The sequence below is a fragment of the Triturus cristatus genome, chromosome 10 (assembly GCF_964204655.1).
Source record: "Triturus cristatus chromosome 10, aTriCri1.1, whole genome shotgun sequence".
In the NCBI taxonomy this organism is placed as follows: domain Eukaryota; kingdom Metazoa; phylum Chordata; class Amphibia; order Caudata; family Salamandridae; genus Triturus; species Triturus cristatus.
Window position 1 is genome coordinate 1241198075 of NC_140593.1, and position 25598 is coordinate 1241223672.

A 25598-nucleotide genomic window follows, 5' to 3' on the forward strand; every position below is an offset into this window, starting at 1 on the left:
GCTTGGTGCACTCAACCAGGTTCAGGACTTGGAAGGGCACGCTTGGTGAACTCCTCCAGGTTCAGGACTTGGAAGGGCACGCTTGGTGCACTCCACCAGGTTCAGGACTTGGAAGGGCTGAGACACCTGAGACACCTATGACTGCTGGCATCACTACCACAGAGACTCAAGTGCGGAAGCGGTTGTACTACCATGCTACCTCCCTGAAACTCCTATGACTGGTTGCCCCACACTACCTCTCTGAGACACCTAAGACTTCCCTCACCACACTACCTCCCTGAACCGCCTATGACTGCTCACCTCACTACCCCCCTGAGACGCCTATGACTAGAGAGTCAAGTGCAGAAGAGGTTGCTCTCCCACGCTGTGTCGTACTTTAATATTCGGGACCGCGTAGGGGACAGGGCCCTACCCCTGTCTATCTTGGTATTAGCGAACCGCAAATGGTAAATGCGGCATGTACGAGTGCTTTACATATCGTTCTAGCTATAAACGCACTGTGTACACGTTATTCTGCTTCACTACGCGGGTTCCATTTTGGAAGCAGTGGCCATCTTGTCATTGCCCTCACATAGGCTATGATGGAGTTAATACGGGCCTCACAGTATATGGGCTTTCCCTCTGACTTCTCTGTGACCTGGGCAGCTGGCTCTGCTGCCCTGGGTCAAACCGGTCTCACGAGCTCCCCTTCCTCCGTCCACCTGTGATTAGCATCAGGGCTTGACCTGTCATAAAACCCTTTCATTCTACACAATCCCCCGGCTAATCTCTTCCACACCTGCTTGTTCCTGCTTTATGACTTGTTTCCCAAAACAGGAGATGCTCATGTTTATTGGGGGGTCTCTTTACATCAAACGTGGGATCTGAATCTTACTGTGTAAATCATTGTGGGCTGGCCGAACTGGAATGTGGGATGGTCATCATGACTCTGCCTTTTCTTTGTAATGTACACTTGTATATTGCCGTATCATAAAACCTAGGAATGTATGCTTGAGGCAAGGAAAAGCGTATTTAAGATGAAGTCCGTTCCTATGATTTTCAGCAGTCTCCTGAGAACATACACGCTGTTGTACTTCTAGGATACCTGTCATTGGTCTGCAGCCAATAAACGATTCTTTGACTTCACCCAGAAGACTCTGTGTTTCTGTAGGTCCGGAACAGGGTGAAACCCAGAAGTCATAGGGTGTGTGCCCCTGCACCGCTGGGTCTAAAATACCCAGTACTTCAGCTGCCCACACTATCTCCCTGAGATGCCTATCACTGCTCACCCCACACTACCTCTCTGAGACACCTATGACTTCTGCCATCACTACCAAAGAGAGTCCATTGCGGAAGCGGTTGTACTCCCACGCTACCTCCCTGAGATGCCTGTGACTGCTTGCCCCACACTACCTCCCTGAGATGCCTGTGACTGCTTGCCCCACACTACCTCACTGAGATGTCTATGACTGTTGCCATCACTATCACAGAGAGTCAAGTGCGGAAGCGGTTGTACTCCCTCGCTACCTCCCTGAGGCACCTATGACTGCTGCCATTACTACCACAGAGAGACAAGAGCAGATGCGGTTGTACTCCCAAGCTACCCACACTACCTCCCTGAGACGCCTAAGACTGCTTGCCCCACACAACCTCCCTGAGACGCCTATGACTGTTTGCCATCACTACCACATAGACTCAAGTGTGAAAGCGTCTGTACTCCCACACTACCTCCCTGAGATGCTTGTGACTGCTTGTCCCACACTACCTCCCTGAAATGCAAGTGACTGCTCGCCCCACACAACCTCCCTGAGATGCCTATGACTGCTCGCCCCACACAACCTCCCTGAGATGCCTATGACTGCTCGCCCCACACTACCTCACTGTGACGCCTATGACTGCTGTCATCACTACCGCAGGGAGTCATGTGCGGAAGCGGTTGTATTCCCTGACTACCCACGCTAACTCCCTGAGACGCCTATCACTGCTTGCCCCACACTACCTCCCTGAGACGCCTATCACTGCTTGCCCCACACTACCTCACTGAGACACCTATGACTGCTAGCCCACAGACCTCTGTTACTCTCGTTCACTATTACATGCAATGCATGCACCACAGAGGCTACACACACACATATGCTCATGCATAGCATGCACTCGTTGTTTATTGCTACAACCTTGGTTAGAACATGGATGAGAAACTTTACACATGCGGGATAGTAGCCCACCACTCTGTGACGCAGATTAAAAATCTCTGGTCCCAACTACTATTTCAGAAAACATGTTACACTGCCATCACCAAGTAACACGCAAAACCTATGACAGAGACAGTGGTCCACTAAAAAACAAATGAAGGCGCGCCTGGTGCGCTCCACCAGGTTCAGGACCTGGAAGGGCACGCTTGGTGTGACCCTCCAAAATCAAGACCTGGAAGGGCACGTTTGGTGCACTCCACCAGGTTCAGGACCTGGAAGGGCATGCTTGGTGCGCTCCTCCAGGTTCAGGACTTGGAAGGGCACGCTTGGCGTGACCCTCCAAAACCAAGACCTGGAAGGGCACGCTTGGTGTACTCCACCAGGTTCAGGACTTGGAAGGGCACGCTTGGTGCACTCCACCATGTTCAGGACTTGGAAGGGCTCGCTTGGTGCACTCCACCAGGTTCAGGACCTGGAAGGGCACGCTTGGTGCACTCCACCAGGTTCAGGACCTGGAAGGGCACGCTTGGTGCACTCCACCAGGTTCAGGACTTGGAAGGGCATGCTTGGTGCACTCCACCAGGTTCAGGACCTGGAAGGGCACGCTTGGTGCACTCCACCAGGTTCAGGACTTGGAAGGGCATGCTTGGTGCACTCCACCAGGTTCAGGACTTGGAAGGGCACGCTTGGTGCACTCCACCAGGTTCAGGACCTGGAAGGGCATGCTTGGTGCACTCCACCAGGTTCAGGACCTGGAAGGGCATGCTTGGTGCACTCAACCAGGTTCAGGACTTGGAAGGACACGCTTGGTGAACTCCTCCAGGTTCAGGACTTGGAAGGGCACGCTTGGTGCACTCCACCAAGTTCAGGACTTGGAAGGGCACGCTTGGTGCACTCCACCAGGTTCAGGACCTGAAAGGGCATGCTTGATGCACTCCACCAGGTTCAGGACTTGGAAGGGCACGCTTGGTGCGCTCCACCAGGTTCAGGACCTGGAAGGGCATGCTTGGTGCGCTCCTCCAGGTTCAGGACCTGGAAGGGCATGCTTGGTGCACTCTACCAGGTTCAGGACCTGGAAGGGCACGCTTGGCGCACTCCACCAGGTTCAGGACTTGGAACGGCACGCCTGGTGCGCTTCTCCAGGTTCAGGACCTGGAAGGGCACGCTTGGTGCGCTCCTCCAGATTCGGGTGCTGGAAGGGCACGCTTGGTTCAGGACCTGGAACGGCACGCCTGGTGTGCTCCTCCAGGTTCAGGACCTGGAACAGCACGCATGGTGTGCTCCACCAGGTTCAGGACCTGGAATGGCACGCTTGGTGCGCTCCTCCAGGTTCAGGACATGGAAGGGCACGCTTGGTGCACTCCACCAGGTTCAGGACCTGGAAGGGCACGCTTGGTGTGACCCTCCAGCACCAGGACCTCACTCAAGTCAAGGGCCAGTTCTAGGCCTTTGCAGACACACTGGATTAGTGTGAGGCTTTCGGCAATATAAAACAAGCATTTGCAATGCAATAGGTCTCGCATTTGCGAGAGTTTGAGCTATTGGCATTGTAAATGGCAATGCCTTTTATTTTTGTGTTTGTTATTAAAATATAAATAAAAGGCATTGTCATTTACAATGCCAATAGCTTAAACTCGCATAAATGCGAGACCTGTTGCATTGCAAATGCGTGTTTAATATTGTTTGAAAACAATTTAAAGTTCTGATTGAGAAGTGCTGCCAATAGTTAACTTTGCCTGCGAGCACTGAAAGATGACACGCCATGCCTACGCTGAGGCAGAGTTCATTCACTGGGCATTTCACACGATCAAAGATGTAGTAAGAAGCACAAGTGCGCCTTCAGAGCTGGCTGCAGGCATCTGAATGAAAACGTGAAGCCGCTGCGAGAGCGCCTCGGTCACGAGGACGTACAGACTTGTCTTTGAACGGTGCGGGCACATGAATGCGCTGGACGGCCTGCTAAAGCTTCATGTTACAACAGGACCGTGATCTCAACTGAATGAGGGGGGTTGAGTCCGCCATACTGACCGCGAATCGAAAGGACAAAGCACGCCAGCGCGTCCGAGTTGTACTACATAAAGGCGTAAGTAACTCTGCTGGAATTAAAGCATTTCGTTAAGAAGGCGCGTAATTAGTTCCACGAGTTGAAACTCAAACTGCTCGGTGCATTTATTCCATACAGAATGTGACCTGTATATAGAGCGCAACCAGCGTCAAATTAACAGAACATTCATTGTCCGAAAAAATACCAAATATGCATTAGAAATGGCAAGGCTGACCAATAATCCCCTGGGCAATGGGTTTGTTTGCAGAGTACACATGGCGCAACCCTTTGTGTTTCCTGGTTGTTCTGTGACCTTGAATAGGGAATTCACTAGCCCAGAGTGCCTGTCTGTCACTGAGAAATTCCGATACCCTCCCATTAAAAGTATTGCCCCTGTGCTGGTACTCTCCAATAAAAAAGACTGCACCCTCCTGAAAAGTGCTGGTACTTTCTAATTAGAAATATTGCATCTCTGCTGAGAAGTGCTGGTACACTCTAATTAAAAATATTGCATCTCTGCTGAGAAGTGCTGGTACACTCTAATTAAAAATATTGCATCTCTGCTTAGAAGTGCTGGTACTCTTCAATTAAAAATATTGCATCTCTGCTGAGAAGTGTCTGTAGTCTCGCATTAAACATATTGCGCCCCTGCTGAGAAGTGTCTGTAGTCTGCATTAAACGTATTGCGCCCCTGCTGAGAAGTGTCTGTAGTCTACATTAAAAGTATTGCACCCCTGCTGAGAAGTGCCTGTAGTCTCGCATTAAAAGTATTGTGACCCTGCTGAGAATTGCTGGGACTCCCACGAGGAGCGACCTGAACAAGCACTGCAGCGAGAGTTTGCAGCTCTGAAGCACGGAGGACAGTCGTAGAAGAAACCAGGGCAGATGCAATGGGAAGAGTAGGGGCGGGATAGGAGGGCTGCTAGAAGTCTCTCGTTCCTCACCACGGCCATCTCTGTCTTAAACAAGCATCTACTTTATGTCACCAGCCACTGATGTTCTTGAATCTGATGCCAGTTGTTAGAAAAGGTAGACGGACCGGGAGGGTCGGCCGGGGTCAGGAGGAGAGGTCTCCGGGGAGAGCCGTCTCCAGCGATCGTACAGACAAGTAACTTCCCCCCCACAGACAAATACCACACACGGATAAGGTTCAGTGATCTTTATAGGCACTTATTTAAGGTACGGTAAAATGGTACAAGGAGGTCTGGACTCAGGGGTCCCCTCGATTAGAGTCTCGTAAGGTAGGGAAGGGGGTAGCGGGACAGTCTATTTACCAATCAGGTAATTCGGATGAGATGGTGATGAGCTCACAATCCTCGAGCTTGGTGGTTAGGTGGTATGGGCCGCGGCAGCGCCAGCAGGTCCCGGTGCGGATGGTCGATACAACGGGCCGCGGCAGCGCCAGCAGGTCCCTGGAAGATGAACGGTCCGCGGCAGCGCCAGCAGGTCCCGGTGAGGATGGTCGTTACAACGGGCCGCGGCAGCGCCAGCAGGTCCCAGGAAGATGAAGGTTGCAGAGGGCCGCGGCAGCGCCAGCAGGTCCCGGTGAGGATGGTCGGTACAACGGGCCGCGGCAGCGCCAGCAGGTCCCAGGAAGATGAAGGTTGCAGAAGGCCGCGGCAGCGCCAGCAGGCAGGACGATGGTTCACAAGAGCGGGCTACGGCAGCGCCAGTAGACCGTCAGGGTTGAGTTCACTCGGTGTCTCTCGACTCCAGGATACAACTGCCTTCCTGCTCCGGAGCTGCCTCAGTTATAGGGCTGGTGCCCTTTGATGTCCGGACCCTCGCACTTGGAGGTCGGAGGGTCCGGGATGAAGGTGTCCAGACACCCAGCAGGGGGTGGAGCCAGTGCCTGGGGGAGCTGGGAGCGATCGGCACCTGGCGGGGGAGAGCCCTTGACACTTCGGTCTCCCATTGACCTGCCAAGTGGTCCGCTCACCTCCTGGGTGGATAGTGGTGCCGGGATGTCGGGGCCGGCCAGGCCCGGGGTTAGGGTCGAGGGGAGGCCAGGCGGCCGCGTGGTACAGGGTCCAAGATGGCGGCTTGACCCGGCCGGGAAAGCCGGTGGGGCTGGACCCCGTGATGAGTAGGGGTCCGAGGGCAGAGGGTCCGTCGGGGGACAGGGTACAGGTGCTGGTCGCGGGGTTATGCCAGGTGGCCCGGAGTCCGGGCCTTGTCGAGCGGGGAGGGCGCGAGCCGTCTGTGAGGCCTGTCCAACATGCGTCCCCCCCAGCTGAAGGCGGGGAGAGTCACCCATCCCCTTGGGGACTCTCTTCGTCGAGGCGGAAAAAGCGGGACAGGCCATCCGCGTTGGCGTGGTCTCGGCCCGGTCGGTGCTCCACAGTGAAGTCCATTCCCTGCAGGGAAATGGACCAGCGCAAGAGTTTTGGGTTCTCCCCCCGCATCTGCATCAGCCATTGCAGGGGTCGATGGTCGGTCTGTACCCGGAAGTGGGTACCGAAGAGATAGGGCCGGAGCTTTTTGAGGGCCCACACCACTGCGAAGGCTTCCCTCTCGATGGTGCTCCAACGCTGTTCTCGGGCCAGGAGACGTCGACTGATGAAGGCCACCGGCTGGTCCTGACCTTCGGGGTTCAACTGAGAGAGGACGGCTCCGATGCCGTGGTCGGAGGCGTCGGTCTGCACCACAAACTCCCGACTGTAATCGGGGGCCTGGAGCACCGGGGCGGTGCACAGGGCGGCCTTCAGCTCCTCGAAGGCCGCTTGACAGTCAGGAGTCCAATTGACCCGCTTTGGCTGGTTCTTGGATGTGAGACCCGTGAGGGGCCCCACGATGCTGCCGTATTCCTTCACGAACCGCCGGTAGTAGCCGGTGAGCCCCAAGAAGGCTCGGACCTCGGTCTGGGTGACGGGGGGCTGCCAGGACTGGATGGCAGCAATCTTAAGTTGTAGGGGGGCCACCAGCCCGCTCCCCACTTGGTGCCCAAGGTAGGTCACAGACCCTTGGCCAATCTGGCACTTGCCGGCCTTAATGGTGAGGCCGGCCCGCTGGAGGGCTTGTAGGACCTCTTGGAGGTGACGGAGGTGGTCGGACCAGTGGCGGCTGTACACAGCGATATCGTCCAGGTAGGCAGCGCTGAATTCTTCAAGCCCCGCCAAGACCTGGTTCACAAGGCGTTGGAACGTGGCGGGGGCATTCTTCATGCCAAAGGGCATGACCTTAAATTGATAGTGGCCATCGGGGGTGGAGAAGGCCGACCGTTCCTGAGCCCTGGGTGTGAGGCCGATTTGCCAGTAGCCCGCCGTTAGGTCGAAGATACTAAGGTAGCGGGCGGCCCCCAGCCGGTCGATCAGCTCGTCTGCTCGGGGGATGGGATGAGCGTCGGTCCGGGTGACAGCGTTCAAGCCCCGGTAGTCGACGCAGAATCTCAGTTCAGGTGCGGTGCCGGGGGCAGCGGCTTTGGGGACTAGTACGACCGGACTGGCCCAGGGACTGTCCGAGGGCTCGATGACCCCGATCGTGAGCATCTTGGCCACTTCCTCCTGTATGCAGGCCCGTACCCGATCTGGTACGCGGTAGGCCCGGTGCCGGACAGGGGGACTGTCCCCGGTGTCTACGTCGTGCAAACACCAGGGGGTGACCCCGGGGGTGAGGGAGAACAGGGCAGCGAACTGCAGCAGGAGGTCCCGGCAGTCCTGTCGTTGCTCCGTAGTGAGGGCGTCAGAGAGCCGGACCCCATCCACGGACCCGTCCTTCTCTTGAGTCTTCAGGAGATCCGGGAGGGGCTCGGAGTCTTCTTCTGTGCCACTGTCCGTAGCCATCAAGAGGCTTAGTTCGGAGCGCACAAAGTGCGGTTTGAGCCGGTTGGTGTGGAGGACCCGAAGGGGGTTCCGGGAGGTCCCCAGGTCGATGAGATAAGTGACGGGGCTTTTGCGCTCGACCACTTTGAAGGGCCCCGTCCACTTATCTTGCAGGGCACACGGTTCGGTGGGGGACATTACCCATACTTGCTGCCCCGGCTCGAATTCCACGGAGGAGGCATTGTGGTCATACCACCTCTTCATGTCTTCCTGGCTGGCCTCGAGGTTCGCCTTGGCAATCTCCCTGAAGCGCCGGGTCTGGTTTCGTAAGGCCAGGAGGTATTTGAAGACGTCTGGAGGGGTCGTTAGGGGGGCCAACTCCCAGCCCTCCTTCACGAGGCTGAGGGGCCCTCGCACAGGGTGTCCGTATAGGAGTTCAAAGGGGCTAAAGCCGAGGGACTTCTGGGGTACTTCTCGGTAGGCGAAGAGGAGGCACGGGAGCAGTACATCCCACTGGCGACGGAGAGGCTCTTCCAATCCCCCAATCATCCCTTTGAGAGTGCGGTTGAACCGCTCCACTAGTCCGTTTCCTTGGGGGTGATAGGGGGTCGTGAATCTGTATGTGACCCCGCATTGTTGCCAGAGGGACTTCATGTACTTCGATATGAAGTTCGTACCTCGGTCGCTGACGACTTCTCGGGGGAAGCCTACCCGGGAGAAGATCCCCATCAGGGCCCGGCCAACCACTGGAGCGGTCACGGTCCGTAGGGGCACCGCCTCGGGATAGCGGGTGGCATGGTCCACTAGTACCAAGATCAACCTGTGTCCTTGTGCCGTGCGAGGGTCCAGCGGCCCCACAATGTCTATCCCCACCCTCTCGAACGGGGTGGTGACCACCGGGAAGGGTTGTAGAGGAGCCTTAAGCTTCCGGCCACTCTTCCCGCTTGCTTGGCATGTGGGGCACGATCGGCAGTGGTTCAGGACGTCATTCCTCATTTTTGGCCAGAAAAAGTGGGTCACCAGTCGACTGTACGTTTTATCTTGGCCCAGGTGCCCAGCCAGGGGGACATCGTGGGCTAGGTTGAGTAGAAAGTCTCGGAAGCGGAGCGGTACCACCAGAACTCGACTGGCCCCCAGCTCGGCGATTCTTTGCTCGCTGTAGAGCAGGTCGTTATCCCAGTAGACCCAGTGGGTTCCGGTGGTGTCCCCGGCGGCTTGGGTGCTGGCTTGTTGGCGAAGTCCCTCGAGGGAGGGACAGGTCTTTTGCTCCTGGCGGAACTGTTCTTGGGTGGGCCCCCCTTCTTGCCGCCACTGAGCCAGATCCGGAAGGTCCTGGGGTTGCGCGTTTTCTTCGGGGGCCGGGTCTGGGAGGTCGGCCTCGCCGTTGTCCTCTACGGGGGCAACCGGGGGCGGAGGTGCCGGCCATTCGGTTTCTTCTGATCGGGGGGCGGCCCGGCCGGCCATGGATCGGGTGGTTATGCAGGCCCAGTCCGGGAGGCCCAGCATCCCCAAGTGCTCTCTTCTCTCGACGGTGGCCCACGGGGAACTCTCGAGGTCATTCCCCAGGAGGCAGTCCACGGGGGCATCGTCCCGGACCGTCACTTTCAGTAGGCCGGAGACCCCTCCCCATTCAAACGGGACGCAGGCCATCTTGCACATGCTTTCAGAGTTATCTGCCGAGCGGACGGGGCAGAGAATGTTCGGCAAGATCTGCTCGGGCTTCACCAGGTGACAGCGGACGGCCGTCACGCTGGCGCCGGTGTCGCGCAAGGCCTCAGCTCTCTGTCCATTAATGGTCACCCACTGACCGTATTTCCTGGTGTTGGCGGGTAGGGGAGCCCGCGGAACCATGTCTCTTCCCCCTAAGCATGCCAGGACCATGGCGGCCGGTTCCCACCCTTGCTGGTCTGGCTCACACTCCTCGGGACCCTCCAACGACTGCTCCTCCCCCAGGGCAGCGGCAGCTACCTGGCGGGGCTTGGGCGTTTGGTTCAGCGGGCAGTTCGGATCGTTGGCGTAGTGGCCTAGTCGCTGGCATCTGTGGCACGTGACGTTGGCTCGGTACCCAGGCCGCAACGGGGGGTTGCCCCGGCCGGCCGGTGGCGGGGTGCTGGCCACGGTTGTTGCTGGTAAGGCGTCTCTCCCCCGCCCCTGGCCTCCTCCTCCTCCCCGAGGACGGTGCTGGCCTTGGTTGCTTCTGTTCTGGTCGTGTGGCCCTTTCCGGCCCACTCGGGTGCTCTCCCACCGGTCAGCTTCGGCGGCGAGCTGCCGGGGGTCAGTCAGCTTACTGTCGAGTAGGTGCTGCCGGAGCTCGACGAAGCAGTTGTTTGACAGGTGTTCCCATACCATGAGGTTGAAGAGCTGTTCGTAGGTGGTGACCTGACTTCCCTTGATCCAACCCTCGAAGGCCCGGCTGAAATAGTTCACGTATTCCACCCAAGTGGTACCTGGGATCCGGGTGCAATCCCTGAACCTCTGGCGGTACATCTCGGGCGTGAGGCCGTAGCGGGTGAGGAGGGCAGCCTTCATGTGGTCGTAGGACGACATTTGGTGATCGGGGAGCTGCAGCAGGGCATCGCGACCCTCGTTGATAAATCTCCCCCAAAGCCCGGCTCCCCAATCACTCCGGTCGATCCGGTGGGAGGTCATTGCGATCTCATAGGCCTTAAACCATTGTTGTATGTCGTCTTCTCGGACATACTCGCGGACCACATCCTTGGGGATGTGAACTTTTTTCTCAGTTGGTCCCGGGGTGTGTGGTCTTTCAGGCACCCCCAAGTCCTTATGCTGTTTGCGCAGTTCTATCTCTGCCAATTGGCGCTCGTGCTCGAGCGTTATCTTTTTCTCTTCCAGCTCTCTCTGTCTCTGTTTTTCTTCTCGCTCCTCTCGAATCCGCATATGCTCGAGGTTGAGTTTCTGTTCAGCTAACTTGAGCTCCCCATCCATCTTGAGTCGTGCCATCTCTAATTCGTGCAGTCTGACTCTGTCTCTTTCTCGTATCTCCTCCGGTGAGAGGCCCGTTCCCCGCTCCTCGGGAGTCGTGGCGTTCCCCTCTGGTGTAACGCTGTTTTGGTCTGGTGTGACGCTGCTTTGGTCGGAGGGTCTTGCGACCCCCGTTTCTGTCCACGACTCAAGGGCGTGCTTTAGGTCATCCTTGGTACTCAGGCCAGTGGTAGCAATGCCAAGTTCTATGCAAAATTGTCTCAGTTCGCGGTGGTTGTACTCCTCTAGTTTCTCCATTTGGAACTTCTCGGTGGAGCTGCTATCTTTGGTCGACATCGTGCTTTGTCGTGGGGTGAGCTACTCTCTGTACGATTACGCGTTGATTCGGATCCCGCCGCTGGCCACCAATGTTAGAAAAGGTAGACGGACCGGGAGGGTCGGCCGGGGTCAGGAGGAGAGGTCTCCGGGGAGAGCCGTCTCCAGCGATCGTACAGACAAGTAACTTCCCCCCCACAGACAAATACCACACACGGATAAGGTTCAGTGATCTTTATAGGCACTTATTTAAGGTACGGTAAAATGGTACAAGGAGGTCTGGACTCAGGGGTCCCCTCGATTAGAGTCTCGTAAGGTAGGGAAGGGGGTAGCGGGACAGTCTATTTACCAATCAGGTAATTCGGATGAGATGGTGATGAGCTCACAATCCTCGAGCTTGGTGGTTAGGTGGTATGGGCCGCGGCAGCGCCAGCAGGTCCCGGTGCGGATGGTCGATACAACGGGCCGCGGCAGCGCCAGCAGGTCCCTGGAAGATGAACGGTCCGCGGCAGCGCCAGCAGGTCCCGGTGAGGATGGTCGTTACAACGGGCCGCGGCAGCGCCAGCAGGTCCCAGGAAGATGAAGGTTGCAGAGGGCCGCGGCAGCGCCAGCAGGTCCCGGTGAGGATGGTCGGTACAACGGGCCGCGGCAGCGCCAGCAGGTCCCAGGAAGATGAAGGTTGCAGAAGGCCGCGGCAGCGCCAGCAGGCAGGACGATGGTTCACAAGAGCGGGCTACGGCAGCGCCAGTAGACCGTCAGGGTTGAGTTCACTCGGTGTCTCTCGACTCCAGGATACAACTGCCTTCCTGCTCCGGAGCTGCCTCAGTTATAGGGCTGGTGCCCTTTGATGTCCGGACCCTCGCACTTGGAGGTCGGAGGGTCCGGGATGAAGGTGTCCAGACACCCAGCAGGGGGTGGAGCCAGTGCCTGGGGGAGCTGGGAGCGATCGGCACCTGGCGGGGGAGAGCCCTTGACACTTCGGTCTCCCATTGACCTGCCAAGTGGTCCGCTCACCTCCTGGGTGGATAGTGGTGCCGGGATGTCGGGGCCGGCCAGGCCCGGGGTTAGGGTCGAGGGGAGGCCAGGCGGCCGCGTGGTACAGGGTCCAAGATGGCGGCTTGACCCGGCCGGGAAAGCCGGTGGGGCTGGACCCCGTGATGAGTAGGGGTCCGAGGGCAGAGGGTCCGTCGGGGGACAGGGTACAGGTGCTGGTCGCGGGGTTATGCCAGGTGGCCCGGAGTCCGGGCCTTGTCGAGCGGGGAGGGCGCGAGCCGTCTGTGAGGCCTGTCCAACACCAGTGTTCACCATTTGAGAGGCATGATAACCCCGCCGCCTGAGGGGAGAATCACTGTGCACAAGCACGGGACGTGATGTAGCTGTCTTTGAAGTCAATTGCGTTCATGCGGGTTACTTAAATACATGCAAGTCAGAGCCAAAGTAAACAAGAGAAGCCCGGCGGAGCGTGGCGCGCGCGCTTGGCGGGGGCAGGGGAGCGGACCCTTTGAAGTGCTCCCAAAAAGCGTAGCGTGGCGCACGCGCTTGGCGGGGGCGGGTGAGCGGACCCTTTGAAGTGCTCCCAAAAAGCGGATTGCATGGCGGCACGATGCGCGTGATTGTGCGCGTGCTAGCCATGCAATCCGCTTTTTGGGAGCACTTTTAAAACCCACTTACAATAGTCTCGCTTTGCAATCGCTTACGCGATAGCAAGGCGAGACCTAAAAAAGGATACCAGATAATCACAGTCGAGCACTCAGTCAGGGGAGCACAAATGTACAATGCAGACAGAACATTCCCGCCGTGTTAAAATGGGCAAATTATCCATTTATTTTCTGAGATCAGAGATCTTGTTGCAAAAGTAATTTGCAAACTCTTTGCATCTACATTCTTTTAGTCGGTACTCAAATTTTTCTAATTTTTGTCTTTGTTTCCAATCTGGTGATGTCCATGCTCCTGGAGTGGAACCGCACCGTCAGCAGCTAGGTATGGAGAGGCCGGATCGCTTTGCATACGATGTAGCAGGTATTAAAGATGATGCTTGCTTGTACTTGGAGTCAGGGTAGGTAGATCTTTAGATCTTAGGGTGATGCGGTCAATCTTCTTCAGGCTTTTGAAGTCTCTTACCTTCAGCCCCTTGGCTCGGTTGATGGCTCTTAAGGGACGCAGCACTCGAAGGACTCGTAAAATCTTCACCACAGAGATCGCGCTGGAGCTGCAAGGAAAGGGCAGTGAGAGGACACCATAAACTCAGGGTGGAGCACAGAATGACCAGGACACTGGGCGGGGGGAGCTGGGAGGAGAGGCGGCGGAGCTGAAAGGAGAGGGCAGTGGGAGGACACCACAAACTCAGGGTGGAGCACAGAATGACCAGGAAACTGGGCGGGTGGGGCTGGGAGGAGAGGCGGCGGAGCTGCAGGGAGAGGGCAGTGGGAGGAAACCACAAACACAGAATGAACAGGAAACTGGACGGGTGGGGCTGGGAGGAGAGGGTGCGGTGAATCCATCTGCCCTGTTCTACCCAGAAACACTCAGAGTCTACACTTACCCATGACTAATGTAGCCTGCCCTGTGGCCCTGCTCCTTGATGACACATTGAGGTCCAGCACTGGAAGTAAGTGCCCAGGTAACTCTCCTGAACATGCTTTGCCTCCCATTTGAGACCACCAGGCCGACTCTGGACTTGGCCTGCCTGAGGTTTTAATCCTACTGAAGTTGTATCAAAGTTTAGATATTATTTTGTACCTGCTCCTCATGGACTTCAGTAGACTTCCAAAACCAGTATGGTAACGAAGATTGCCTCTGACTTTGGTGTCAAGGATTAAAATAATTTTCCCTCTTTTATCTTTCATCAGGTTTTATCAATAAATGTTCTCGCTTCGGAAATCCATTTCTCTGACGCGTTCTGGTTTTATCTTGTAAGTTGTGATGCGGAGTTCTTCCTCTAAAGCACTTCAGGTAGAATTCATTCTTTCAGCTCATTCTGCAAAACGCCTCAGACGAGCCACACGGTAGGCGGCTTCCTCTGCCTGTAAACCGTGGACATGGGCGTTGTGGGAGGTCAGTCAACCTGTGCTCAATCACTAGGCCCTCTCCCGCCCCTGCGTAGGCAGATGGCTTTTCACATCAGGGAAAGAAGGCTGTGCATCCAAGGAGTCCAAGCTGAAGTCATAAACATAGAATATTGCTGCCTCCATGTGTGTTCATCTCCCACACACTGAGGGAATTCTGTTTATGACTTAAATGAAGGTTCCTTGGATGCAGAACAAACTAGCGTGGAGGGTTCAGGCGAAGGCAGCCGGAAAGAGGATGTGAGGTACAGAACAGAAGAGGAGATGTGGGAGAGAGTGGGACATCACCAGACAACAGTGGAGATAAAAGGGACACTGGAAGCCACTCCATGTCACTCACTGGATGCCGAAAGAGATGAGGGACACGCTGACCACCAGCAGGTCCAGGAGATTGAACCAGTTCCTGCAGAAAGATCCCTTGTGGAGGAAGGCTCCGTAGGTCATCATCTGAAGAGAGAAAGAGCAAGAGAAGAGTCCACAAGAGAGAGAGGCACGAGGAGAAGATAGAGAAGGGAGACAGAGAACGTGAAGAGGAGGAGACGGGAAGGAGGCAATGGTCCAAGATACAGTCAAGTATGGGTTGAGAGACAGAGATGAAGTGGTGGAAAGGAGGTGGGAGAGAAGGGAGAAAGCAAAGTGTCCAGGAGAGCGGAGATGAATGGGCCAGAGAAAAAGAAGGGCACTGAAAGAGACAAGAGGGAAAGAGAAACGATCCAGGAGAGAATGTAGGAATAGAAAGAGGAGAAAAAGGGAAAGGAGAAAGATCCAGATCCAGGAGAGGGGATAAGAGAGGAAAGAAAGAAGAAAAACACAAGAAAGAAGAGCATGGGAGAGAAAAACAGAAAGTAGAGAAAAGAAAGAAGAGAATGGGGAAGAGAACAAGGAAAGGATGCAGGAGATTGGGGCAAGAGATTTGAGGCAGAGACAAGAGAGATGAAAGAACGGGTGACAGAATGATAGATGAGAACAAGAGGGGATAACGGACATAGGTGGGAGAGGGGGGTGGAAAGTGGGAAGTAGTGAATGTTTGTGAGAGAGGGTGTGAGATGAAAGGGAAATGGAGAAACAGAACAGTGGGGTGCAGGAATAAAAAAGACAAATGTGGGTTCAAAGGAGATAAGAAGGAATAGGACAGGCATGAAAAAGAGATGGAGAGAAAAACTGAAAGAAGAAAAGGAAGTAGAGAGGGAGAGGCCCACTCACTGGCAGCCCCTCACCCTTTCCTCAGCCTCCCAGGTACTCTAACCCCACAATGCAGCATTGGGGTCACACTCTCAAGATACAAACTGAACATTAGCAGAGAGCCCCCCGCAGATACTGCCCCCCACCTGCCCCAATACACACACATTAGTGCATCTGTTGTACCTTCAGGAGGATCTCCACAGTGAAGATAGAGGTGAAAGCATAATCAAAGTACCCCAGGATCTGGAATAGAGAGAAAGCGCGTTAACTGATATCTGGCCGCCCACTAAAAAACAATACAAAGAGAGGGGATGACCAGGAGCCACAAACCAGGGAGGGAAGCGGCCAAAACCCCAGCAATGTCACACAAGCAGCTTCTAGGGACAGACACCAGCTCTCAGAGGCAAAACTATCAAAGTCTGGGAGCTCTGTAACAGGCAATGACCCAGGCCAGACTGTTACAATGGCTTTGCTGCAAGTGCTCATGACCCTGTGTGTCATCACCCCATGTTCCGTGCAGGCGCCATGCCTATTTTCAGGTGTGTGCTATGTTCTAATTAGAGTGTTGTTGCAGGTTCTGCTTTGTACCAGACCGCTGTATCAGGACCCGTTCTCCTTCCCTAAGGACAGCTCTTGCCATCTCCTTCTCATCTTTCGGGATGAGCTCAAGCAATGGTACAATATCATCCCACAACTGACCTTAAGAACGCCCTAAAATTGCAAAGCGTTGGCTGTCCTGATAGGAGTCGCTGCCATACATGAAATTCTTCTACCCAAATTAGCTATACATCTGCTCTCCTTGTCTGGCGGACCAGAGGACGGTGCGAGTGGATTCTTAGTTCTTCTCTGAACCGCTGAAGAGATGATTTAATCCTGTTTAGAATGTCGAGGAGACCAGTCGGAGCAGAGTACAAATCTTCACACTTCTCCAGATGAAGTATCACCTTTGGAACCACAGACAAAGTTTTCATCAGCTTTGGTCCTTCCAACCAGAGAAAATGCAAACCTGGTATTGATCTTACAGACTTCCACGGCTGCTCCTTGAAGTAGTAAAGGACACATTGATGCTCCATAGACTTCGTTGGTAGGCTGGCTCTACTTAGAAGCTCTTTCCATTAATTAAGGAAAAATTGAAATATCATCTTTTGAATCCGGTGGATTAGGCACTTCACCCACTTCCCTTGGGATAGCTTCATCCCCTGCAGCATCCTTCTATCCTTCGTCATCTTGCGGAAGTTCTTCCTCCTCCTGATCTATATTGGAATGAACAGAGTTGTTGGATTCATCATCATCCATGTCTTCAGGCGTTGGTGGGGCCAGTGGTTTTTGGATGGTTTGGGGGGCTCTCTTGGACCTGGTGGAGGAGGAAGTGGTGATGGCTGTCGAGGGGGCACAGCCTGTGGCGGCTTCTCCACTATGGCGGAGGAGAATCGACCCACTACGTTCAAGCAGTGCTAGAAGCAAAAACATAAAATGATAATTAGGGCCGGACTGGGAACTAGAACCGGCCCTGGCAAACTGCTCACCCGGCCCCCCTGGGGGGGCTGAAGGGGTGCGGCTGAGCTGTTTGCAAGGGCTGCTTTCGGACAATTTTGATACTGGGGGCCGATATTGCAGGCCTGTGGTAACAAAAATGGCCCCCCAGGGGACCAAAACCGGCCCCACCCTGGCAGCCCACCAGGGAAACGCCTGGTGCCAGCTAAGGCCAGTCCGGCCCTGATAACAATAACTTTCAGTTATTATCATTTTATGTTTCCTCTGTGGGCGGGCCTTCTCTGCTCTCGGTTGACGGTTGGCAACAGCTGGCTGTCAGATATAAAGATCTCCTTGGCCCAGATTTTGATCAAATATTTCCTAAAAACAAATCATAGTATACTTCAGTGCTGAAACAGGGCTGCTTCAAATCCAGGGCAGGCCAAGAAAGTAACAGATTTTCGAGTCACTGAAAGTTGAGAGCAGCGCTCTGACAGGGGACTCGCTCACACCCGACGTGCGGTAGAGATCTGAGCTATGGTGGCGTCTCTGAGGAGTAAGAGAGCTTAAGCTCACACCCGACGTGCGGCAGAGATCTGAGCTATGGTGGCGTCTATGAGGAGTAAGAGAGCTTAAGCTCACACCCGACGTGCGGCAGAGATCTGAGCTATGGTGGCGTCTCTGAGGAGTAAGAGAGCTTAAGCTCACACCCGACGTGCGGTAGAGATCTGAGCTATGGTGGCGTCTCTGAGGAGTAAGAGAGCTTAAGCTCACACCCGACGTGCGGCAGAGATCTGAGCTATGGTGGCGTCTCTGAGGAGTAAGAGAGCTTAAGCTCACACCCGACGTGCGGTAGAGATCTGAGCTATGGTGGATTGACTGTCCTTTCAACTATGGTGGATGTGCTACTAAACAGATAATGTTGTTTCCGTCCTTTGCCCATTTTAGCACTATATACTGCTAATTTAATGTATCGAGGTTCCCCGCCTGATGACGGGGAATGATTAAGGCATGTGAATGTATACAAGATCCAGAGGTTGGAGAATCTGTGGTTGGAAGTATCCATCAGAAAAGGCAATACACAAACTTGCTTTCACACGTTAATTGTTTGCTTCTGAATGTCAAACGTTAGCTGATGCATTGCCCAACACAGACAAGCCGGGTACTCAGATGCGTATACGGGCGTATTCCAAGAAAACGACCCCGTCAAAAGGATACCAATCAAAGGGGTGACTCCAGCTCAAAAGGCAAGCCGTGGATCAGCCGGTGGAGTCCTGCCCCTGCCAATCGCAGTACAGTGTCGAAGTATGCATCTTCTGCTGCTGTAAAGGACTCCTCAATTAAGGAGGAAAGTACTTAATGAGCATCTTTGTTGTAAACTGTACAATTAAAACATGGTGGCCCCCTCGTTATATCTGATATGACTTGATGTCATCTTCTCCAAACATTTCCAATACCAAGAGCCATACACAGTTTCGGACGCTGGGCCTCCACCAATACAAGCCAAACACTCCCTTCCATAGAACACTCCCTTCCGTAGAACACTCCCTTCCATAGAACACTCCCTTCCATAGAACACTCCCTTCCATAGAACCCTCCCTTCCATAGAACACTCTCTTCCATAGAACACTCCCATAGAACACTACCTTCTATAGAACACTCCCTTCCATAGAACACCCCCTTCCTTAGAATACTCCCTTCCATAGAACACTCCCTTCCATAGAACACCCCCTTCCTTAGAATACTCCCTTCCATAGAATACTCCCTTCCACAGAACACTCCCTTTCATAGTTGACCTTGGGCGCCAATGAATAGCGCTCTCCTCCTCACCGGATTCTGGGAAGATGGTGTCATGAGCAACCCAAACTCCAGCAGAGCAAAGGCGGATTAGATGAGGTATCACTTCCAGTGCTCCCTGGTTTGAAGTGGATCTGCCTCAAATGTCATAAAATTAAGAATCTGGTACCAGACGGCCATCTTGTGCCACTGTTGCAGGTTAAAAGTCTATATACTCAGGGGGTGAACGTGTGACTCACACTCACGGGCCTTGGATAGACCATCAGAATCTGAAGCACCCTTTTGTAGGACGAAAAGACTAATTGCTCGTCAATCTGTGCCCACATATCTGTACCCCCATTCCTGGATGAATGAAGCCAACATAGTCAGTCGCGGAAGCAGCCACTCAACATCTGTGTAATTCATCAATGACAGGATGGGATTCTTGGAGCCCAGAGACGGTGGGGTTGGTTGTCTCTAAGATCAATGAGGGTCATTGTAGCACTTGTGCCAGTGGTGATGGCTCGTGTTTATGGAAGGGGTGGGCCCAGAAGGGCCTTAGGAGGTACTTGGAGGAGGGGATCAGGGTGGGATTATCAGCCTCCCGTGAGACGGGAGGAGCTTCTCTCTAGGATGAATGAGGAGCAGAGATGCCCTTAGGTGGTACGAGTAGGCGGGGATCAGGACGGGATTATCAGCCCCCGTGAGACGGGGAGAAGCTTCTCTTTAGGATGAATGAGGGGCAGAGATGCCCTTCGGTGGTTCTTGGCAGAGTGGATCAGGATGGGTTTATCATCCCCCGTGAGACGAGGAGAAACTTCTCTTTAGGATGAGTGAGGGGCAGAGATGCCCTGAGGTGGTTCTTAGAGGAGTGGACCAGGATGAGATTATCAGACCCCCATGAGACGGGGAGAAGCTTCTCTTTAGGATGAATGATGGGCAGAGATGCAGTTAGGTGGTACTTGGAGGAGGGGATCAGGGTGGGATTATCAGCCCCCCATGAGACTGGGAGAAGCTTCTCTTTAGGATGAATGAGTGGCAGAGATGCCTTCAGGTGGTTCTTGGAGGAGTGGACCAGGATGAGATTATCAGCCCCTGTGAGACGGGGAGAAGCCTCTCTTTAGGATGACTGAGGTGCAGAGATGCCCTTCAGTGGTTCTTCGAGGAGTGGATCAGGATGTGATTATCAGCCCACCATGAGACTGGTAGGAGCTTCTCTTTATGATGAATGAGGGGCAGAGACTCCCTTCGGTGGTTCTTGGGGGAGGGGATCAGGGTGGGATTATGAGCCCCCGTGAGAGGGGAGGAGCTTCTCTTTAGGATGAATGAGGAGCAGAGATGCCTTTAGGTGGTACTTGGAGGAGGGGATCAGGGTGGGATTATCAGCCCCCCGTGAGACGGGGAGAAGCTTCTCTTTAGGATGAATGATGGGCAGAGATGCAGTTAGGTGGTTCTTGTAGGAGTGGACCAGGATGGGATTATCAACCCCCGTGAGAAGGAGAAGAAGCTTCTCTTTAGGATGAATGAGGGGCAGAGATGCCCTTAGGTGGTACTTGGGGGAGGGGATCAGGGTGGGATTATCAGCCCCCGTGAGACGAGGAGAAGCTTCTCTTTAGGATGAATGAGGGGCAGAGATGCCCTTAGGTGGTACGAGCAGGCAGGGATCAGGGTGGGATTATCAGACTCCTTTGAGACGGGAGGAGCTTCTCTTTAGGATGAGTGAGGGGTAAAGATGCCCATAGGTGGTTCTTGGAGCAGGGGATCAGGGTGGGATTATCAGCCCCCGTGAGACGGGAGGAGCTACTCTTTAAGATGAATGATGGGCAGAGATGCTTTTAGGTGATTCTTGGAGGAGGAGTTCAGGGTGGGATTATCAACTATCCTTGAGACGGGGAGGAGCTTCTCTTTAGGATGAATGGGGGCAGAGATGCCTTTAGGTGGTACTTGGAGGAGTGGATCAGGATGAGATTATCATCCCCCCGTGAGACGGGGAGAAGCTTTTCTTTAGGATGAATGAGGGCAGGGATGCCCTCAGGTGGTACTTGGAGGAGGGGATCAGGGTGGGATTATCAGCTCTCCGTGAGATGGGGGAATTGAGCTTCTCTTTAGGATGCACAAGGGGCAGAGATGCCCTCAGGTGGTTCTTGGAGGAGTGGACCAGGATGAGATTATCAGATGCCCGTGAGACGGGGAGAAGCTTCTCTTTAGGGTGAATGATAGGCAGAGATGCAGTTAGGTGGTTCTTGTACGAGTGGACCAGGATGAGATTATCAGCGTCCTGTGAGATGGGAGGAGCTTCTCTTTAGGATGAATGAGGGGCACCCTGTGTCAGTGAAGCTCTTACATGGTTTCGGAAGGAGTGAGCCCGGATGGGGTCTTCGGCAGCCAGAGAGATGCTACTGAGGATGATGAAGACCAAGATCAGGTTGGTGAAGATGTGATGATTGATGAGCATGTGACAGCCCCGGCGGAGTCTAGGAAAGACAGAAAGAGAAATGTGGTGTGGATGAGTCCAGTAAAAAGGAGCCAAATAACATCTTTGAAAACAATATATTTCGCTAGCTAGGACCTTTATGGTAACATGAAACAATACATAGGAGGTTGAAACGGCAGGGACTTTACATATGGTGCTAGCCAGGCTCTCAGGGGTTAAGTATTCAAAAAAGGCTGGGAGAGGTAGAGGGCAGTTTTAGCCCTGGACTTATGAGAGGGGCATCTCTGCCTCAACCACACTACAAAACTTCTTGAAAAGAAAATACATTGAATTCATTAAGCACGTTTGGAGGAAAACAGCACCTAAGGAATAAAGAGTGCGTAGCATCCGTGAGTACTATCATTCATGAAACACAACTGAAGCACAGAACTCTTTACATGCAGAGGACTTGTTACACACGCCTGGTACTGTGGTGTGCTATCTGTAATTAACACAGACTTGTGATCTCACAGGTGAAATAAAACAGGAATGCGTTGTTTCCAGATAACACACTGGGCAGAGCATCAGCTGGCCGGTTATTGGAACAGAAAATGACATCCACAGTCCTCATTCTTACAGGAGAGGAAGCACAAGCGTTTATTAATGTGATTGTGTGAAGTTAGTCTTCACCAAAATACTTCACTATGAACACACTGAGTACACCACATCTGCGTGCGCATCTAGTACATGTACAGACTGCCTTCATGTTTTACCAGCAGGATTTCCATGTGACAATTGCACACTGCTACCTCCTCTGACTTGAGGCAACATTTCATAACGTTTGCTGCCTTTGTGGTGGATATTTCTGCACTAAAGACAACACTTTGCCCTGGGAGCAGCCTTTGGGAGGGAGGGATTCTGGTGGGTATTCCACTCCTGTATTTGTTCTATTGTGGAATTTATGCCATCTGTGTGGACACCTGACATACACCCCTGAAGGGTGGGGCCACGGTCATGGTTCATAAATCTCGTCTCTAACATAACCTGGGTCCCCCCCAATGTGACAGACAGAGCTACTATCAGTGGAAATCTACTGGACGTCCTTGGTATCTTCCATGGCAAGGAGGCTGATCAGTTTCCCTAGGTTTGCTGGCTGCTCAAGGTTCATTCAAGACAGAATATAACAGGACCACGGTGGCACTGATGGCAGGGAAGGATGTATCTCCACCGGCGCGACATACGCCATGGAGGCAAATACTCACAGGACAGTTCCATCATCAGAGAGTTTGTTGGCTCCTCTAACTAAAACATCTTGGGAGGTCAGAACATCATCTACAGAAGACGTTCTTAGAGGTGATGCTGCCAGAGAAGTGGGATTGTAGGAGACTAGGGATCAGTGGAATAACCCCTAGTCTGTGTCATGTTCCCCCGCTCACTGTATGGCCGGCGCGCAGTGTGTTGCGTGCGCGCCCGCTCCCTTGCTGCTGGACATGTCGGGCAGGTTGGCAGTGTAGCCTCCCTGCGACGGACGCAGCTGATCCACCAGCTGACCGGCACTTCCGGGGAGAACCGCATAACCGATGGCGGTTCCGCCCGAAACGGCGCTTCGTATTGACGTCCTGAGCTTCGCAGGAGCGCTAGCGAATGCTCTAACAGCAACCGGAGTTCAAACCCGACCGCGCAGAGGCGCCCACAGTCCCCTGACTCCGCGACTCGTGCAGGTGCACGGAGCTGCTCTCCTTTTATTTTACAGACAGCGCACTTACATCTCCCCCTGACTACAGCGACTCGTGCAGGTGCACAGAGTCTTATTTCCTTTGTTTCCTGGACAGCGCAGGAGCACTGGATTTGATGGTCAGCCCAAGGACCGACAACACTTTTCCACCTTCTTGGCGCTGCACCCCAGGTGACTACACCGTTCTTGTGTCCATTGTCTGTTGTGCATGATTCTTGTCAGTAGCGTGAGTGTTACCCATCTGCTCCATCTCACAGGCGGTGGTTTCCGAGAGACCCTAAGAACACCTGATGGCGTGTTCATCAAGCCTCCCTATACGCTGTCTTCACCTCTGTTTGGCTGCCTCCCCCAGTCCCCTCTTCAACCTGGTCAGTATTTAATCCTTTCTAGGGCAAGGAGGGAGCCGGTGGTGGTTATTCACGTCTTCCCTGCGGCATCGCTTCACAAGCAGAAGGTAAGCCTTGAGGGGTCACGACAGTCTGTGATGGAGAATAAGGAGACGTTCATCTTCTTTTAGGTATTTTTGGCACGTAGAGTATTGTGGACGGCCTTCAGCACATGAAGACACTGCTGGTCTAGCTTTAGGTTCTGATGGCAATGGACGTGGTACTGCACTTGTAGGCGAAATAGGTCTTGGAGGCAAATCAAGGGGTAGAAGATGTTCCTGAGTAGGATCATCCTGAGCAATTATCTGGGTTGATCTAGTCCCCCTTTCCTCACTTGGCTAAAGGGAGTCAGAAATCAAAAAAACACTTCTGAGCATCTCGATGTAGATCGTCTTAACGTCGAGTGTCTCAACTGCAATCTTGACGTTGACATCACAGAAACTGATCTTCTCGACGTTGAACGGTGATGGCTTGGCATCGAGTGTTCCAACATCACAATGTCGCCGTTGACGGCTACGGGTTGTGAACAGATATCGACGTCAAAGGTAAAGTTAGTGGTACCTGCGGTGACGATGTGGTGCCGCTGTCATGCTCTTCGACCGCAAGCAAGTCTGTGCTGACGCCCGCCTCAAAGGCCTTTTTAAGTAACATTCCTCTAGCTGACATATGTAAGGCAGCTGCATGGTCCACACCACACACATTTACCAAACACTATCGTGTAGATGTGTTAGCGAGACAACAAGCTAATGTAGGACAAGCAGTACTTAAAACACTGTTTCAAACAGCTGCAACATCCACAGGTTAGCCACCGCTTTGGGAGTACACTGCTTTGTTGCTCGTATTGCTGGTTTTTGGAGTAGATATCGCACCTCCTTTTTTAGTTGCAGCAATTGTTGTTTTGGTGCTGGCTTTGGAGGTATTGAAGGTGGAGGATTTTTGAATCGGGTGGTATAGCCGTTCTGGATGAACTGCAAGATCCATCTGTCGGTAGTTTTTAACCTCCAATCTGTTAGGTCATGTGATACACTCCCACCCACGAACTAAGAAACCGAACAGGGGAGAGTGATTCTCACTGTCTTGATGGTGCTCATGTCTTGGAAGAATATTGGCGCTGTGTTTGCTGTTGTTGCTGCCGACTTCTTGCGCAGATGAATTGCTGCTAGGATGGAACTACTGTTGTCGATGTTGCTAGTGATGACCCTGAGATTGAGAACAGAAGAACCATTGAGGGGATAGATCCCTCTGTCCGGACTGAAATCTATAGTCCCTGCCATGGTATAGAACCTCTTTTGTTTTCACTGGCCCAAAAAATAAACTGGCCCAGTGAAAAGAAGGTTCAAGACCTTCAACTGAGCATCCAGCTGTGGGGAAGTAAATCTAAGCTAAGAGAACCTGCGAAGAGAGATACGAGGGCAGAATTGTGTTATGGCCAGGTCTGCGTCATCTATGGATACACTGATAGATTGGTTTGAGACAGTTTGACCCTCTTGAACGGTTTCCATGAAGTCTCGTCTTCTGGAAGATCTTCTGCAAACGCAGTGAAAGAGTCCCACAGTGCTCGATCATAACTTGCTAACAGAGCAGATGCACTTGAGTTCTTAAAAGTCACAGCTGAAGATTTACAATTTTTGCTTCCTACTGAATCCAGTCACTTTCGCTTCTTTTCAGGAGGGACTGAAGTCTCCGGGTGACAAAGGATGTTTGTTTCTTACAGAAGAGACTATTACCGAATCTGGTTTGGGATCTTCTCAGATAAATAGGATCTTGATCGGAGGCTGTGTATTTTTTGAGAAGCAGAGGTGTTGCAACTTTAGCATTAGCTGGTGTAAGGAGCTTCTTTTCTGCAAGTTCTGCAAATCCCAGTATGAGGGGTAAAGTTCGTTGTGGGGAACTTCTCGGTTGCAGAGTATCCATTATCACCAAAACTGGTGTTTGAGGTGTTTGCAGTTGTAGGTTTAGTTTAGTGGCACCTCTGACTAATACATCTGGAAAAGTAGGAATGTCATCTTCAGGAGATGATCTAAGAGGTGACGCAGCTGGAGAGGTAGGAGTGTCTGTGGATTAAGAGTCAGTGGAATAAGACCGAGTTGGTGATGGAAAACGAGAATGTGAACATCTTCGTTTCCTTCTACTTAGAGTCGAATGTCTTGGAGGAGTTGGATGCGGAGGTTTGTCAGTTTCTGATGAAACTAAAGCCCTTGGTCTTGATCCTGGTTCCAGTGGTTCGGTGGAAAAACTTACTCGAGAAATAGGTCTGGGAGGCATAATTAGAGCTCGTCTCAAACAATTAATTGTTTCCTCTTCTTCTCGTTGATGACTATCAGAAGCAACTGA

General features: G+C 53.3%; 1 protein-coding gene across 5 annotated transcripts in view; it reads right to left on the bottom strand.

Annotated features, from left to right (window-relative positions):
* The window catches only part of CACNA1F (calcium voltage-gated channel subunit alpha1 F), a 562890-nt gene that overhangs the window by 257171 nt on the left and 280121 nt on the right, over positions 1-25598 (bottom strand). For all 5 annotated transcript variants that reach the window (XM_085629889.1, XM_085629888.1, XM_085629886.1 and 2 more), the window contains 4 exons: positions 21075-21204; positions 15665-15724; positions 14640-14746; positions 13356-13443 (listed from right to left, as the gene is read on the bottom strand). In XM_085629889.1, coding sequence (XP_085486015.1) covers positions 13356-13443; positions 14640-14746; positions 15665-15724; positions 21075-21204 — 385 coding nt within the window. The remainder of the gene's footprint in view (positions 1-13355; positions 13444-14639; positions 14747-15664; positions 15725-21074; positions 21205-25598) is intronic.